Here is a 19,518-nt window from a genome sequence, read left to right as displayed (position 1 = left end):
CCAGAACAGAGCCCCCAGCCTGGCACAACCCCTCCTGGCCAGAGGGAGGATGCTTACACCTCTAGCCGGCAGGCCCACCTCTTCAGAATGGCAGGCCTTCCCCTTCCAAGTGCACCAGGCAGGCCTTCCCCATCTTGGGATGCACCAGGGAGAGGCCTAAGGCACTGATTGGCCCAAGGAGGCAATTGGGCCAACCAGAATCTTAGGCCTCCTTCCCAGTGCATTCTGGGATGCACTAGGAGTAGCCTATGACTCTGATTGGCCACATACTTAAAGCTACTCCCTGTTTAAATTCAGGATTATTTTAAAATATTGATTATGATCTTTAGATCCTTCTGTCACTGGATGACACATTTTAATGATGCAGCAAAATATACCACATACTATCATATGGACTATCATACTATCAGTGGACTAACTTTTGCCTTGAGTCAAAAAGACAGTTCATGAATTTTAGTGTTGACAGCTAATACTTCCAAAATCAATAAAGACAAAGTATAAAAGAAGATATTTTCTTATACAGTGTACTCACCTTTTTGCAATCATGCATTTTGTATTAGGTATATTTTAGACATCCATAATGACTAAAACTCTGATATAATAATTTGTGCATAAAATTGGACCCAAGAGAACAGAAGGCATTTTAGCACATGATAACACCATAGCATGTTATTACATCAGTGTTAAAGGGAAATCGCTAAGCCACTTTTGACTTCTTTGCAGTGCTGTATGTTTTGCATATCTACAGTATTTTAGACCATATGCAACATAGGGGAAATCAGAGGGTTGAGAACACCTGCATCACGTTATGCAGGTCCCAGCTGAATATTGGCCAGGACCTACATAAGCTCTAGTGGCCAGATCATGGTCACCATGTTCCTGGTCCTGGATACTGAATGCTGATCTCTGGACACCACCCAGCATTGAGTATGTGGACCTAATTCTGGCCACAGCTGAATATTGAATGGTTAGTTAGAGGGGCATAATCGAAAGGAACGTCTAAGTCCGTTTTCATCTAAGTTGCAAGTCGTCCAAAGTAAAAAACAGCCTAGGACACATTTTCGAAAAATGCTTCCAAATTTTTTGTTTCGAAAATCGTCTTAACTATATGTCCTGCCGATCTGATCGTCCAAGTCACTAAATTGTCCATCTTTATACCACATTTTAGTCCTACTTTTCGTCCAAGTCAAAAACACCTAGAACAAGCCCTGTTGGATGTGTGAGGGGTCTGCAAAGTGATGGACTGAACACCCAGACATTGAACCTAAATAGTGGGGTACCTTACAGGGCACTGCTGTGAACTTCACAAAAAAGGTATCATGTATTTTCTTCACTACAGCTCCCTTATAGGTCATGGTGAGCCCCCCAAACCACTTCCAAAATCCCCTGGATCCACCTATCTACCACCCCAATAGCCCTTATGGCTGCAGAAGCCACTTATGTGCCAATAGAAAAGGGTTTTGGGGGTGTATAGGGGAGTACACATGTTTCAGTATCAATGCAGTGATTACAGGGGATTATGGGCATGGGTCCACCTCTCCATGAGTCCCTAACCCACCCCCAAGATGGCTTAAGCCACCTCTGTGCTGGACGACTAGGGTTTTCTATGCCAGGCTGCCAGGTGATGATGGTCTGGAGGCTGAATTTTAAAGGTGTGATTATGATTTTTATGGGGTTGGGAGGAGGGTCGGTGATATTATCCATTAAATACTAGGCTGAGTTGGATGGTGAAATAGTAGTGCTAAAAAATCCATTTAGCAGTGATATTCAAAATCTACAGTGAAAAGTATTGTTATCATATTACACTATTGCATCTGGAAGAACACTGGTTCCCTACAATAAGGATTAAATTTAAGATTTTGTTAATGACTTTCCAAGCATATTATACAGTATTACATCATTATCTTTAATCATTACAAATTCCATACAATATGGTTAGGACCTTCGGATCTTCACAGGATAAATTATTAAAGAGGGAAGTTATCAAGGTGCTGTAACAGGCAAGCCTGTATATGCACGAAAAAAATTTGCATGCGACAGAAGCAGTGCATGGAAATCAATCTTATGACTACGAGGGGCCGCTGAAAAGTTCTCAGCCCAACCAAGTAATAATGATCTGGAGCCATGAAACTTACAAGTTATGCTACACTTTTCTTGGCACATTTTATTTCAATGATATTAAACAGAACAGTGTTAAGAAAAGTGTGGAATAACTTGTGAGTTTTCATGGCTCCATATCATACTCTTCTTGTTTGGGCTGAGAACTTTTCAGAGGAGCCCTCGTATTGTGATGTCATAATGCCTCATTCCACCAATGCCTAAGAGCCAACCTCATCGGTGATGTCACAATGGCTTGGTTTCCCTATACTTGTGCTCATTTACTAAATGCATTTGCCTCACTGAAACGAAAAGTGTCAAGAAAAGTATGGAATAACTTATAAGCTTCTTGACTCCACATCATTCTCTTCTTGGCTGGAATGAGAACTTTTCAGCGGTCTCTTGTACAGATATCCTGAAAAACTAACTGGCTGGGATTCCCAAGATAATTTGGTAATTTTCAGGCACCGTTGGGCATAACTTTCAACAAAAATACTGGTTATTAACACAAATTTAGTGTGGCATAGTAGTTAGAGCTATAATCTCAGCACCCTGAGGTCATGAGTTCAAACCCCATGCTGCTCCCCATGACCCTGAGCAAATCACTTAATCATCCACTGCCCCAGGTACATTAGATTGCTTGTGAGCTCACTGGTACAGATAGGGAAAATTCTTGAAGTATCTGTATGTAAATCGCTTTTGAGTGTGGTTGTATAATTACAAAAAAAGGTGGTACACAATTCCCAATCCTTTAATCCCCTTAAATTTATAATCATATACCCTATATAAAACTTTTAAATATTCTGTTCTATACATAAAGCTAAATAAGGCTGCATCCTGCACAGAAAATGTTCACTGTGTCAAGAAGTCATCCATGAATCTTCAAAATTGTCAGTTATAGTTCCATTTGAAATGATGATAAATATGAGTGGGCAGGAGGGGTTGGGCTCCCTCCTGCCCGATCTTATCAAAGGGGGTGTCACCGGGCATGAGGGCTTGGGCTCCCTCCTGCCCGGATCATTGTGGGGAGGGGGGTCACGGGGCAGGAGGGTTTGGGCTCCCTCCTACCCAGATCGTTGTTGGCGGGGGTATGTGTCGCAGGGCAAGAGGGGTTGAGCTCCCTCCTGCCTGGATCATGTCGGGGGGAGGGGCGGATCGCTGCAGGAGATCCCATGTTCCATGTTTGGCGGCACTTAGTGGTATCGCTATTGCGGCAGGGGAGATGAGGCATTTGTCCTGCTGCGATGGTTGCGGTGGGGGGTGGGTAGGTTGCCGGGCCGCTGAGCTGATGGCGTCAGCTGCCATCAGCTCAGCGGGCCCTTTTTCAGCACGTATACCTGTTTTGACTTGGTCTAAGTCAAAACGTATAAGTGCCAACTAGGCAACCTGCATAAACTTTAGATTATACCTGCTGTACGCCTATATCTAGGTCAACCCACCTCCCGCCCTTTCCCTCCTCTACGAACACCTCTTTTCACTCTATGCATTTAGAGGCAGGGGAAAGGCCTAAGCTGGTTTTAGATACATCTAAAACCAGCTTTGGTTATGGGTACTTGGACGATCAGGCTTTTTGATTGTCCAAGTACCCATTTAGGCCACTTTTTATACGTTTGTTGTTTTCTTTTTTTAATCATGAGCCCCATATTGTGTTAAAATCCAATAAAAATATTTAAAAATGAAAGTGAAATGATGCTGACATTTCAACAGAAATCCCATTTGCTTTATGGGGAAAGCCTTATCCTTTTGACAAGATTTTTTTCATCATACTTTTTATCAAATTAAAATTAGCTTCATTTACTCCTGCCAAGGATTATATTTGTACCTTTAAATTCACTTTACTTTGAATTCCAAGCCAAAGCAAAGGTCAGTGCAGTACGAATCAAATCATTAAACTACTCTTTTCTAAGATTCAATTTTCCTTTTCTTAGCACAACTTTTTACTTCATTCTACAAAATTGTGGTTTGCAGAAACTAAGTTATTGGTTTCCAATTTCTTTTGGTTTCTGTTGTCCTTTGCTAAATGATAAGGCTGCATGCTGACAAATGTTCCTTCATTTATTTCAATGTGGACTACCTTTAATATGTGTTATTCTGCCACTCACTCATTCCATTTTATGCAGTGAGACTAATAACAGGGATTAACAGTAAATTAATACATCTTAACAGTACCCTATGTTGATAACTTTCCCCCCATAAATTGATAATTGCCCAGATATTATCCATTAAATACTAGGCTGAGTTGGATGGTGAAATAGTAGTGCTAAAAAAAATCCATTTAGCAGTGATATTCAAAATCTACAGTGAAAAGTATTGTTATCATATTACACTATTGCATCTGGAAGAACACTGGTTCCCTACAATAAGGATTAGATTTAAGATTTTGTTAATGACTTTCCAAGCATATTATACAGTATTACATCATTATCTTTAATCATTACAAATTCCATACAATATGGTTAGGACCTTCTGATCTTCACAGGATAAATTATTAAAGAGGGAAGCTATCATTTTTGCTGTAACAGGCAAGCCTGTATATGCACGAGAGAAATTTGCATGCGGGAGGTGGGAGAAGGGTCATCACTTATAGTACTTAATTGTATCTTTTTTTGTGAATGTTGATATCCACTTATTTGAAAAAACTCCTGTCTGGTTAAACTCCACAAAGCTAACTGATTGTTGATACTCAATGGCATGTAACTGGAATATCACTGCTGGTTAGTGGCAATAATCAGTCCGTTAATTGGCTAAGTAAAGGGGAAATTCTATAAGAGGGGTCTAAAGTTAGGCGCCTAACTTACGCCACCCACTTTTATGAAGCCACATTAGTTGTTTTTATCACTGGCCATGGCGATATTAGATCCGATGCTCATATGAATTCGAGCATCGGAGCTAATACCGCCATGGCCAGAGATTAAAAAAAGCCTAATGCATCTTCATAAAAGGGGGCGGGGATTAAGTAGTAAATTGACTTCAATAATGGGCTTTAAAAAGCTCACAATCGAGAAAAATTTAATTGGCATGATTCTATAAAAGATAGGTACTTATCACATGGGGCCTATCAGCGCCTAACACCAAAGTAGGCGCATTTCTATTACAGGTGTCTAAATTTTAATATAGGTGCAATTCTGTAATGGGTGCCTAAGTGTGATTAACATGCAACAAGCGCCTAATTTTAGGGGCCTATCTTATGTAGGCGCCAATTAAAGAATCTGGCCCTAAGTGCATAAAGTTAAGACAGCAAAAAGGCTGTCCCAACTTTATGTGCCGAATATTTTCCAGTATCTGGTTAACTTCCAGGTCATTGGGTATACCTGGACATTCAACAACAGGAACCACACATGCCCTGGCACTGACTATCTAGGGTTAGGTAAGCCCATGACTGGAAGCGCAATAAATGCTGTTATTTACTGCCTGGAAGGACATTTCTAAAACTGGCCCTAGTAATTTTTTTTTTCTAGCAGTTTCTCAGAATTTTTGACTTCCCCATTAATCATAGGGTTTGATTTTTTTTTATAACAAATATTTCGTCCTTAAGCAATATCCTTCCATACTTCAAGGTTAAAAATCAATGAAATGACAACGTTTGTTCAGCAGTCTACAGATCAAACTCATACACTTTATTATTATTGATACTATGATATAGCTGACAGCAAAGGAACGACACCCGGTGCAGTGATCTCCTTGCTCCACTGGAGGTTGTTGATTACAATTTTTTTCAGTAAAGCATTCTATATTCATGCACTAAAAGATACTAAATATTATTTATCATTAGGCAGCTAAAGCGATATCTACTAATTTGGAATAGATGTACAAATTGAGGACTGCTGACCAAAATTGTGTGACCAGTTATTTGGCAAAATAGTGATCGCGTGTCCTATGTTTACGACCTCAGAGAAGCTAGCCATTGATATCATGGGACTTTCTGATATGGAGCCTTATAATTATATTATTAAGTTTTAATGCTTATAGATATGGCTTGAAGTTACATTTCCATGGTATTCAGAAGGGAAGAAAACTCTAAGGAACTGATTTCAGATAATATAACTTAGCTTACTGGCATTGATTTTGAGACTGTCTTGTCAGAACAAAATTTACAACTGTAACAGCCTAATGGAGAAATTGAGTGATTTGGCAGGATTGCGAAGGTAAATATACAAACTGTCAATCTAGAAAGTAATGTATGGAAAATCTTCATAACAGAGTAGCCAATATTTCAACATTGCGTTCGGTGTGGTTTAAAATGCCTATTGCGGTGTTTAAATCATTCACATCTATTCAGTGTCACTATAGGGCTCATTTTCAAAACAGAAAGATGTCCAAAAAATATCATAAAGTGGCACTTGGGCATTTTAATCTCTGAAACGTCCAAGTGCCAATTTTTGAAAGTGAAATTTTATATGGCTTGCAGGTAATTCCTCCCCCCTCCCCCCAGTATATCTAAATCTTAAAGGGGCATGTTAAAGACATGTTTTTGGTGGGATTAGGGCAGCCTTAGGCCTTGGACATTTTGCAGGGATAATCAATCCCTTTTGAAGATGTCCAGGGTGTCATTTAGACGTTTAGAGTTAGACCTGTTTTAAAAGTGTATAAGGACTAACAAGGTACCCAAACTGCAGATGACCACAGGATGCATGAAGGCATGACCCTTCACACTCCTCCAGTGGTCACTGACCCCCTCCCACCCCTCCAAGATGTGAAAAAAATAGTATATACCAACCTCTAAGACAGCTGTAAATATTATGGGAAATCTTAGTACAACAGCAAGTAGGTGTCTGGAGTAGCCTGGTGCATAGTGTAGTGAACCATAGATAGGGGGATCCAGGCCCAAATCCTACCCTACCCATTTATGATGGAAAGTGTAAGGTCACTAAAGTTCACCTAAAACTTACTGTACTGTCATATAGGTGATACCTGCAGCCATTGGGGTGCTAAATAGGTGACACCTTCACACACTGGGGTGGGTATAGTAGATTTAGGGAAGTTTTGGTGGGCTCATCATACATTATGTGGGGGTTATGGTGAAACATGTACCTGGCTACACTTTATGTGAAGTTTGCAATGCCTCCTAAGATGCTCCACTGCTCTCTTGACATGTCTGCGTGGTCAGTCCATTAAAATGCTGGTTCCTCCCACATCCAAATGGTCTTTTTGCATTTGGATGTTTTGATTTTCAAAAAAATGGCCCAAAATATCGACATCCTAACGGCCAGAAAGTCTAGATAGGTCATTTTCAGGAATAAAAAAAAAAAAAGATGTCTTGCAATTTTCAAAATGGTTGTTTTCTGGACCCGACTTTTAGACATCCTTGCAGAAACATCCAAAGTCGGACTTAAACATCCTATCAAAAATGTTCCTCCGCATGTACAGTGAATGGCCCTATGTATACATTTGGACCCTAAGTTATACCTAGAGTAGCAATATTGAACCATTGTATAACTAAGCAGTTCAATTTAGACAGCAATTATATGGACCTATATTAAACCACTCAGCTAAATTGATTGTGGCTAAATGTGATTGTCATTGGCTAGCCATCTAATTGGATAGAAGGTCCATGCTCCACTCTTGCCTGGATGGCCTATAAGAATGTTCAGTGACACCATCCCCCAGATCCTATAAAGGTTGACCCAATTTGGATGCAAAAAATTGGACCCAATCCCAAATTGGTGCTCAAAAGTATTAGTTAATAGCCTCCAGTGAGCTAACAAACATTTAACTGGCACTAATTATGATTTTGGCACCAATCTAGCTATGTGTTATTTGTAACAATGGGCACCTAAATTTGATCATGTGCAACTCAACAGGAGGCATGGCCATTAGTGAGGCATGGGCATTCACAAGAGATGTGTGCATTGTTACAGGTTTCAGTTGATGTATGTCCTCATGGGAGAAGCTACTGCTTGCCCTGGATTGGTGGCATGGAATGCTGCTTTTATTTGGGCTTTTACCAGGTACTTGTGACTTGGATTTGCCTCTGTGAAGATGAGATACTGGGCTAGATGGACCATTGGTCTGATCCAGTAAGGCTATTCTTATGTTCTTATGCCTGAATGCAGAATTTGACACCCAACATTGAGCACTGAAGGGCAAATTCTATAAGAATTGCCCAAAAGGTAGGCGCCGAATTAGGCACCATTCAGCGCGATTCAAGTAAAAATTGGTGCTGTTTAGTGAATCACGCTGAGCGGCACCTGTTTTGGAGGCACCCATTAAATAGGCCAGCTCTAGGCGCCTATGTGAGCGCTTAAGCGCGCTTAAGAGCAGTGATTCTGTAACAAGGCACCTAACATGAAGCCACGCCCACACCTAACATGCATAGTGCCTACTTTTTTGAAGGCCGCCTAAATTTATAAGGTACGTTACAGAATTGCTCTTTTTTGCTAGGCACCTAAGTTTCAATTAGTGCTGATTAAAAAGCTTAATTGAGCTTGTTATTCAACTGAGATAGGCGCCTATCTAGTTGGGCGTCTCCAAAACAGATGCTTAACATTAAGCACTGATTACAGAATTTGGGCCTCAGTGCTAATCTAGAATGCTCATCCTGAAGCACCCTTTATAGAATAGTATTGAAGGCTAAATTTTACTGGAGCCAAATTTTTGGCACCATTTATAGACCATGACCGTATCTGTTTAGCACCACTGTGACATCATATATAGGGCAAGCATCTTTTTGTATATCTTTGATGTGTATAGAGCTATACAGTATTATAGATCAATAAGTGCCATTAATTAGATTTCTATAATGTCACCATGTTACCTTTTTGAAGCAAATTGATCACTGCTGTCGATCCTGTTATCCTGTCCTGCTCGGTAGGAAGTCAATTAAAGGGTTTTCTAGACTTTTAGAATAAATTTTATTTTCTTGTGGTTAAATGGTTTGCAATGTGCTATATGAAGATAACGTTGTTCATGCTTTTTCTTCAGGATTGCATTCTTCCCCATGACGAAGCAAACTGTGAAACATGAACTCGTGTTGAGGAAGAGGAAAATGAAACTATTACTTGATCGATGGATTTGAATTATTGGCTGATGGCTGGATGTTGTTTGGTGGACTTTATTTGATTTTTGATTATCACTTTTTCACCTTTATTGGCCTGGCAGCATTTATGACGAGGAAATTTTCAACTCTATTCTCTCCCTGCCTCTTGTTTACAAGACTCATCAAGATAAGTAGCACTTTTTTTGTGAGTTTTAACCAATAGCCAAAGGTGGTAGGCAGGAGGTACAATGATGGTTCTGATTACACCACCGCCAGTGGGGATGGTGTTAATCTTTTGAAGGAGTCTGGGACTGGTTTTCCTAAGTGTTGAACTAAGTTTTCTCTTTAATAAAATGCTGAATTATGTTTAGCTGCAGACCTAACTTATCTCATGTTCTAACCTGCCTGCACTGGGTGTTTTAGCTTGGGCATTCTAGCTTCTTATGGCTATCTCAGCATACATGATATTGTATTCCGCCCTCTTGGACATGTAACAGAAAGACTGCAGAGCTTAGATAAGTGACCTGCTAATGACCTGCTAGTGTGAGCTTAGCACCAATGATTGTTAAGAAAAGTAACACGTGAAAAGATTTTTCTAGAATTCAGTTGTATAGCCAGAAGAATGTATACATATTTCTGTAACTTCCTGGTTTGGGGACTTCTGAAGCTAGCTTGGAGCTCAGGAGTCGCATATGTATGCTAATAAACATCTGTGCTTTCTTCAAGTCTCTTAAGTTTTGTGGCTGCCCAAAGTGACCTTTCACTTTGACTGAGCAATATTTTAACACGGATATTTTTATAAGTTTTGCTTTATTTGTTTAAGTAGATCTTATTTATTGTGACCTATACAGCATCCCACAACATAAAAGTCAGCAGTGGACTTATTAGAAGGAAAAAAGTCACACAAAACTGCAGGTGGCTGAGCTACAAATGCTTTGATAGGATGCAATAAGGAAGCACAAGGGGCCTTTAAGTTCCGAGCAATCCAAAATCTATATATTAGACCTAAAATGGTCTGTATTTCAGAGTGTCCACCTACGTCAAGGGTCATTCAATGCAATCAGTCCAAAATTCTCGCAATGCCATCCATTCAAATGATAAATTAAATTGTCGAATTGTTGTAGTGATAGTTCCAGATGATTCACATCATGCATAACTAAATCCATAAATATGATTAAATCTGTGTATTGCTAATCTGGTCTCAAAAGCATCATACTTTGCCAAAGGTACAAATCCCAACCCCAGATTTAAAAGGGATTCCTGAGCCGGAGTTAAGCTTCTCCCGGATAAATTCACAATTTTTGATAACCCCTCTGTTGTGATCGGGTCTGTAATCCCTGAGAGGTGATAGTTTGTGTTTGAAACCTGACTCTGCGGAAGCCTTGCTTCCGCTGGCCTCAGGGGGGAGAGTACCCCTGTCCTCTCTGTCGTACATTACTAGTTTGGGTTTTGTTTTGATCACTGCTTAATGCAGAGCACATAGACAATTGGTCATCATCAAAAGGTTGTTTACTCATGGAGATATTGTTAGACTTAAACATACATACTTGATTAGACATATATACTTGATTGTTCATATAATCCTTCTTGTCCTTTTAAAATTTTTGTTTGTTTAATGTAATCCCTGTAGGTTTACATATTTTTATTTAAGTCCCCATCTGTTCGACACTTAATCTTCTGTACCCTCTCCTCTTCTTCGCCCCTTCCCTTCCCATCTCCTCTACCCCCTCTTTTCTCTCCCCTCCCTCCTACCTACCTCCCCTCTCTCCCTCCATCCCCATCCTCTCCCCTCTCTCCCAAGTCGCCTTAAGCCTGTAAAGGTAGAAGCAACGCACAAATAGAAGATTAGATTAGATTAATGAAATCAGATCCATCATTGAAGGTTCCTTAAATAGTAACTTTTATTTGTTCTATGGTATCCTTGAGTTTCTGTTCCAATTTGGTGATCAATAACATTAGATCCATACAACATATATTTAGGATCACACACCACTTTTTTTGAATTGCTTCCTTTCTGAATACGTAAACCTCTTGGGATCATCAATGATGATACATATTGAGCCAAAGTATCGACATGCAATTCTGCCCTGATTAATATCTTTCTTTGATTTTGCTATTCTGTCCAAGATGGGAAGTTCATACTGTTCTGTCCATTTTCATATAAAGTGGGCCTGCTAATCAGAACTGTCCTCTGCTCCTCCAAAAAGCTAAATGTATTTTTGTTAGTTTGTATTTGTGCCATGCTGTTGACTTTTCACACTTCACTTCAAATGGCTATTTAATTGCTATCACACAAGAATGCTGGAGTCTCTCTTATACTGGCAGACTTAATCCATCTAAAGAATCATATCTTACTACCTAGGATCCTCAGAATGCCAAAAGAGTAATATAACTCAGCCTGGCCTTTATAGCACACAGGAGAGAACACCACGACCATTTTAAAATAATGGCGGCACTGCTTGAATGATAAAGCAGACAGGTTAACCACTATTAAGTAAGAAATGTTTAAACTTGATGTTAAAATTGAATAAGGGTATGAAACAATTTTCTGGTAGATAGTTGTGACTTTTACCATTTTGTTGCAGCTTTATTTACATCCTTGACCCTGAAGAAGCAATTGAAACGCGTCGGTGAGGGGTGGTGCTGCAAAAGCAAAGCTAGGTCTAAATCATGCATATTATAAATAAGAAATTGCAATGATAGAATATAATTACTAGGATCGATGAAGACTATGGCCAGAGTTATATTACTCTTTTGGCGTTCTGATGCTTTAGATGGATTAAGTCTGCCAGTGTAAGAGAAACTCCAGCGTTCTCGTGTGATATGAATTAGCGACATTGTCAGTAACCATACAATCCACTAAGCCAGATATTCAGCAGGAGATAGCCATCTATCGCTCACTGAATATCGGCAGATAGCTGGCTATGTACTATTTAGCTAGCTGGGAGCAATTCCCGGCTGGCTAAATAGCACTAAATATAAGGCCCTATATGTTATAACCAATGCATTGATAACAGTAATTAACTTGCTAGTTAAGATGTCTTCTCCTTCCTCTTGGTTGTACAGCCCCTTCATTCACGGTGACCTGTCAAAAGCACGCCAGACATTGGTACGCAGAAAAAGCCGCACCGACAATTGCATGCAGGGATGAATGCACACCACTGCCTGAAGCCATTATTACCATTCCCGTTAGTGCTGTGAGGGTGTGTGGGGGGAAAACCCCCACTACACTGACAAATACATGCGCTCACATTGAGGGGTGTGGGCGGTACCCCCCAATACACCAAAAGTCCCACTCTTCTCCCAAACACCGGCAATTCAGCTCTGACAGACGCTGTGGGGGGAACCCCCCACGCCCCTCATTGTGAGCGTGAGTATTTCTCAGTGTACTGGGGGGTTCCCCCCAAGCCCCCCCAAACCCCCCTCACAGCTCTAACAGGAACAATAATAATGGCTTCAGGTGGTAGTGCGCATTCGTCCCTTCACGCAATTGTCAGCGCGGCTCTGTCGGAGTGCTTTTATCCAGCGTTCAAACGTCGGTGTACCTCATTCACAGCATACGGTAATAAAATGATGGACAATACTGGAGTTGATGAACCTGCATCAGTCTTTTGCCATTTGCAGAACACAAGTGGTAGAAGTCTGTCTGGTATTGACCTTCGTTCTTCAATACTGAAGATGCCAAAATGGACTGGAGCTAAATTCTAAAAATGCAGTAAGCAAAAATCACCGATGATGCGAGACGTGCAGAGGTGTAAACCATGCAGGGTTATTTCCTAAGTCTGTTTAATGTCAGAGCTCCTCTGTTAAATGGAAAGAATACATCTCTAAAAGTCAGTGTATTATACATTTTGGTGGAATTCGATATGCCATATTTTTAAGATGGAAAGAGCAATTGCAATACAGAAAGGGAACTATAATAATTTTATAAAGATCTGGGGGCCATTGGAACGATATTGTAATGAGTAAACATCATTTTCCTTGGATGAATATATGTACACATAAGGGGGGGTGGGGGGGGGAGTTTTTCTGGAAATTTCACTAAATTATATGTTTATATTATATTTATGATATAATTGATTATAATATTTGAAAGAAGGTGGGTGGGACGGGATATAATTTTTATGTTTTTAGAATTATATGAGAATTACAAGTGTTATTGTTGTTACTAATGATATATTCCTGTACACTTGCTGTAAGTTTTCAAAATGAATAAAGAATTAAATAAATAAATAAAAGTCAGTACTGAAAAATTACAGCCTTGCTATCAGAAACAGTAGCACCATGTTATCGGTCCTACCTCACTCTATTGCACATAAAACAACCGATTTGGCACATAAAGGGCTCCTTTTACTAAGGTGCGCTAGGGCTTTAACGCGGGGAATAGCACGTGCTACATTGCCGCACGTGCTAGACCTTAATGCCAGCATTGAGCCGGTGTTAGTTCTAGAAGTGTAGTGTGCGGTAATTTCCTTCGTGCACTAAAAACGCTAGCTCACCTTAGTAAAAAGAGCCCAAAATCTTGCTTGCGAAGGAAATGGTCTCTAGATGCAACTTAGGATAAAGTAAGTTAAATCAAAGAGAGTATACTGTTCATTAAACAGCAATAAAATTGATACCTGAAATTAATGGTACTGTCTTCTTCTAATTACATCTCACATAACCCCACTGAGTAACATCATTAGCATCTGCAGCAGTATAGAAGGATCTTTGAAAACTCTTTACCGTACTAGCCTGCTATTTTCATAATGGATGAACTTGAAATTGAGTCTACCGCGTGTAACAACGCTGCTCTTTAGTTCCATTGTCCATTTTGCGATTCACAGTGAGCAACTTATAATGCCATATTGTTGAGCAAGAATATTACATAGAAACATGATGGCAGATAAAGGCTAAATTTATAGACTAGATAAAGGGCAGACTAGATAAAGGCCTATTTAGTCTGCCCATCCGCAGTAACCATTATCTCTTCCTCTTTCTAGGAGATCCCACATGCCTATCCCATGCTTTCTTGAATTCAGACACAGTCTCTGTCTCCCCCCACCTCTTCCGGGAGACTGTTCCACACATCTACCACCCTTTCTGTAAAAAAGTATTTCCTTAGGTTACTCCGGAGCCTATCACCTCTTAACTTCATCCTATGCCCTCTCATTCTAGAGCTTCCTTTCAAATACAAGAGACTCGACTCATGTGCATTTATATTACGTAGGTATTTAAACGTCTCTATCATATCTCCCCTCTCCAGCCTTTCCTCTAAAGCATACATATTGAGATCTTTAAGTCTGTCTCCCATACGTCTTATGATGAAGACCATGCACCATTTTAGTAGCTTTCCTCTGGATCGACTCCATCCTTTTTATATCTTTTGGAATATTAGTAAATCATTGATAGAACAACTTCTTTTTCTCATATGCAAAGTCCTATATGTTATCACTTTCAAAATAATATCTGTCAAATAACATTTTATATTATTAAAATGTTTCATTTTTACCACAGGCATGCAAATCAATATGTGATCATATGTTTCATTTGCAGAGTTCATATGTGACCGCAATAGTGTTCATAGTTATTGCAAAACAGATTTGTATTTGACTGATCTAATTAATTTACAGTTTTCCCACTATAAATCTGCAATTGATTCTAAGCAGGCTTTGTATCAAGAAACATAATATTTTTATGTGACTGCTGGGTGTCTCACGTAAGGTAAGCTATTGAGCTTTCACTCCACAGTAGGCTGAAAACAAACAAAAACACATTTTCTCAAACAATTCAGTTCCTCCTGGGTGTGCTTTTAGGATGTTGTGGATTTTTACTTTGCTGGCTGCAAGCCCTTATGACTCACTGCAGTAAGCAACTGGGAGCCACAATAAACAAAGCATGTGCTTTATACTTTGGTCTGTACGAGGGCGTGCTGAAAGTTCTCAGCCCAACCAACAAGAGAATGATGTGGATATGGTTCAATCAATAATCTGAAGCAACGTCTTAAACAGAGAATTTTGTTTTTGCAAATTGGCACTTACCTCCGGATCCTCTAACTGGCACCCTTGGCCGCCGATCACATGACAGTGCCGGTAAGAGAATTGCGCCTCGAGTGCCTTTGGCATTATTCACGCAAAGACAGACACCAGACATGTAGGCCTGAAAAAAACCCTGGCCTACATGTCTGGTGCCTTTCTTTGCCAGAGGATCCCCTCCACAGCCTGCGATCAGCTAATTGCAGTAGTGGACTCCCTGATCAGCTGAGCCAGCGGGACTCCCTGAAACCGTGGCTTTGGGGAGTCCTGCCAGCTCAGCTGATTGGGAATTTCCCTGCCGTGATCAGCTGATGGCAGGGAGATCCCTAATTCCTCTCCCTCCCTCCCTGACCTACTGATCCCCTACAGTACACCTCCAAGGAGAGACATCCCCACACAGTCCTTATGTACCTTTGATGAAAAGTTGGCTAGAGGGATGCACACTCCCTCCTGCTGGCAAGCCTACCACATCAAAATAGTGGGCCTTCACCGCCATGCCTTTTTTCAATTAATTTAGGTGTCGGTAGGGCCTTTCCTCCTTAATGAAATAAGATAGCACTCTTTTTAGCTACAATGGCAAAATAATGCTGAGCTGAGTTGGTTGAGCTGAGAACTATTCAGCACCCCCTCGTATTCTATAATATAAACTCAAGTGACATTTAAATTGGGGAATCTGCACAAAGAGATATTAACATCCATTAAAGCTGAACCCAGTTTGGGATTTTATTTTTTAATGTGCAAATCCCTAAACTACTGGGAATATCTATGAAGGGGTGCTGAAAAGTTCTTCAGGAAGCTAAATACCTGGCTCTTTTCCAGCTTAAGGAAGGTATTAAAGGGCTCCTTTTACACAGGTGGGCTAACGTTTTTAGCGCATGCACTGGATTAGCGCGCGTGGCATTTTAGCGCACGCTATTCCAAGTATTAAGGCCCTAATGCACCTTTGTAAAAGGAGCCCAAAGAGGAGGACAGGCTGTGAGTTAAAAACTAAACTAAACTAAACCTTAAGTTTGTATACCGCATCCTCTCCACAATCGTAGATGCTGAGATTAGTTGGGGAGAAGAGGAATTCATGAAGGTTTTGGGCGGCCGCCAATCACATGTCAATCATGCATCAGCATCCTAAAGAAAATCGTGTCTACATTGCTGAACAGATGCCTTAAATGTAGGCCAGCATTTTGCAGGTCTACATTTAAGACATCTGTCTCATGCTATGAAAATGGGTAGGAATTTTTAAGCACACCCAAGACCATTTCTGGGCAAAACCATGCCCAGACCCCATCTTGGGTGTGTTTAAGCATCCCTATACATCTCTGTAGATGCACAACACATGCCTACAATGTAGACATCCTTCCCTTTAAAAAGAAAAGTGCATCCCGATTGGCTGAGAGACGGCCGTAGGATGCTTACCACCGCCTACCATCAGGGCACACGTTTGCAGAATCAGGCCCTCTGTGTTTGCTATGTTAGCATGTGTTTATTTTTCTGATCATATGAAACTGCTGTGAACAAATAGTACTGATTAGCAGATGCTATCATTTTATTTTCTGTTTTGTTTTATTTTAGTTTAATGTGTTATTTGACTTAATGTTGGTTGTACACCACACTGAATTGGGTTAATCAGTGTTGCAAGATATAAATGTCCTTTATAAATATATAAATATGTAAGGGATCCTTTTACAAAGCCACCACAGTAGCAGCAGCTGCTGCTGCGATAATCACTCCGACGCCCATAGGGATTTAATGGGCATCGGAGCATTTGTTGCGTGGCAGCCACTACCAAGGCTTTGTAAAGGGGGGGGGGAGGTTATGTATGTTGAAAATGTCTTCATTGTGTAGAGACGGAAACAGAATTTATGGGGCCATAGAATAACATATATAAATTATTCTTTGCAAAATCATGAAGACAAATGTTGCAAGCTCAAGATACCATCTTAACACTGCATAACCCATACAGATTGAAAACCATTTCAATGCTCATTGCAAACAACTGTTAGAGCAATTAGTTCTGCAAGTAACCAGATCTGTTCAAATTTCATATAGATTATAAGTGATGCAAGGACAGATTGCTAGGATTATGTAGGAATGCAAATAGGACAATTGATATATAAAATTAAATGACTTCAATAAAAACTATATCCTTCTACTAGATATTCATTGATGTTATTATTATTATTTTTTTTTTTGGAATGGAACAGCCTGTTGCGCTTTTTATATTTACCGTTTTATTGCTTCTTCTTGTTTGCGGCGCTTTTCGTCTTTTTCTTTCAAGTAAGCTAGGTTTGTTTCGTTTCTCATACGGTCATTCTCTCGGGCAATGTCTGATGCATTCTGTATAACCAAGCCATCATAGGCCTTCATCCCCATGTCTTCAATGTATTGCAGAAAAGCATTCAGCGTGTCTTCGTTCTGGTTAGAATTCATGGTCTTGCAGGAGACGAACGACAGGAGGAAGCACCGCTTCCTGGAAGTTAAAGGAAGAAAGCACATTACAACTTCTTTTAATGGGAAAAAGCATTTGTTATTACAGCTTTTAATCATGTCCTTAACAAATTTGTTATTTCCATTTAGTCATCTACTGTGGGATATTCTGTACCAGTTATTGTCCAGAGTTACACTTCTCCCTCCATATTTGCGGTTTCGATTATTCACCGTTTTTAGCTTGCTGGCTCCTCCCCACAAAATTACATGTGCTTGCATTTACAGAGAAAATCACTGATTCCCAGCACTTTCTTCACCGTGTTTTGCCTCTCCTTCAGGAACAGGCCAGGTCTCCCACCATATTATTCGCGGTTTCACCATATTCACAATGGTTTTCAATAGAAAACAACGAATCACAAGTGAAAAAGTTATTTGCGTTTTTTTCTGTATTTGCGGTTCTGTTAATCCCCTATCACAGCAAATACGGAGGGAGAAGTGTACAACTAATAAATTCATTAGTCACGCTATGCCAATGAAGGGAGAGGAATTCCGAACAGTAAGACATGTGGAAGTTGTTAGTCCAATAAAAAGGTAATCATTCAATTGTAAATCACAAAGAAGGTAATATCAGTTTGCTGCCATTCTGAACAGCAAATTGATACTAAGGGCTCCTTTTACTAAGGTGCGCTAGCGTTTTTAGCGCATGCGTGAAATTACCACGCGCTAAACCACGTGGTACGCTTCTAGAATAATGCCAGCTCAATGCTGGTGTTAAGGTCTAGCACGCGCTATTCCGCGCGTTAAGGCCCTAATGCACCTTTGGAAAAGGAGCCCTAAATATCTTTGATTATCTATTAATCTATCTATTAAGCAGTAAATGTTTTCAGAACTGATAAGCCCACTCTTTCACACTGTTGTACAGTCACAAACTGAACATTCTCAGGATGCTTTTCAAAGGGATCAAGCCAGCTACGAAGTTACTAAGATGTTAACTTGCTAGTAGAGAATGACACGGTGACAAAATTCATCACCGTTCCCGTCCCCGCGGATAACCGCGGGAAATAATCCCATGCCATTTTTTAGTGCCTATTTCAGCCTCAGTCCTTCTACGCCAGCATTCTTCAAAGCAAAGCTTGAGAGTCAGTGGTTGTGGCCATTCATACTCTGATTCTTATGTGAGCCAAGGATAATGAAGCCATTGTGACATCACTGATGTGACTGGCTCTTAGGCACTGGTGGAATGAGGCATTATGACATCACAATATCTGCTCTGGATACCAGAGACTGTCATTCTGTAGTGTCTATCTCAGCCTCAATCCTTCTACACCAGCATTCTTCAGAGCAAAGCTTGAGGGTCAGTGGTTGTGGCCATTCATACTCTGATTCTTCCCTCTCTCCTTAAAGAATGACATGAAGATGGTTTACCGCGGTTATCCGCGGGGACGGGGACGGTGATGAATTTTGTCACCGTGTCATTCTCTACTTGCTAGCTCCCATAGGATAAATACTGCAGCCCTCAGGACACATCACTCTAGCTGAGCAATTTCCATAGATGAGTAGATTTAGATGCAGCAAATATGGGCCATCTTGAGTGCAAATAAAGGTCAGGAGAAGGAGGATATTGATTTCCCAATCTCCATGTATATTTTCAAGTGCACACAATAAGGACATGCTCAATGGATAGTTTCCTTGTAGCTAATTTTTTTAAGGGAAACAACCATATTTTAACTATATAATGTATCCTTTATATCTAGACAAACTGCATAACTAGTCAAACAGGCACAACTATACTTGTTGGCATTGCGATTCCATGAGCTACTCAAATGATCATTATTTCATGGACCTTTTTTTTTATGAAGCAAAGAGATTTAATTACTGTAACTCAAAGGTTCTGACCAGTCTCTTTACATCTCCCCTGGAACTCTTTTTTTAAAATCGGTGTAACATTGGCCACCCTCCAATCTTCAGGTACTACAGACGATTTTAGTGACAGGTTACAGATCACTAGCA

At 40.2% G+C, this 19,518-nt stretch overlaps 1 protein-coding gene across 1 annotated transcript in view; it reads right to left on the bottom strand.

The window, feature by feature from the left end:
- Positions 1 to 17,511, bottom strand: part of NYAP2 (neuronal tyrosine-phosphorylated phosphoinositide-3-kinase adaptor 2) — a 282,824-nt gene extending 265,313 nt beyond the window's left edge. Inside the window, exon 1 of the mRNA XM_033959657.1 lies at positions 17,309 to 17,511. Coding sequence (XP_033815548.1) covers positions 17,309 to 17,511 — 203 coding nt within the window. The remainder of the gene's footprint in view (positions 1 to 17,308) is intronic.
- Positions 17,512 to 19,518: the final 2,007 nt, after the last annotated feature.

The sequence above is a fragment of the Geotrypetes seraphini genome, chromosome 9 (assembly GCF_902459505.1).
Source record: "Geotrypetes seraphini chromosome 9, aGeoSer1.1, whole genome shotgun sequence".
In the NCBI taxonomy this organism is placed as follows: domain Eukaryota; kingdom Metazoa; phylum Chordata; class Amphibia; order Gymnophiona; family Dermophiidae; genus Geotrypetes; species Geotrypetes seraphini.
Note: the sequence above shows the minus strand (reverse complement) of the source record. Positions and strands in the feature narration are given on the sequence as shown.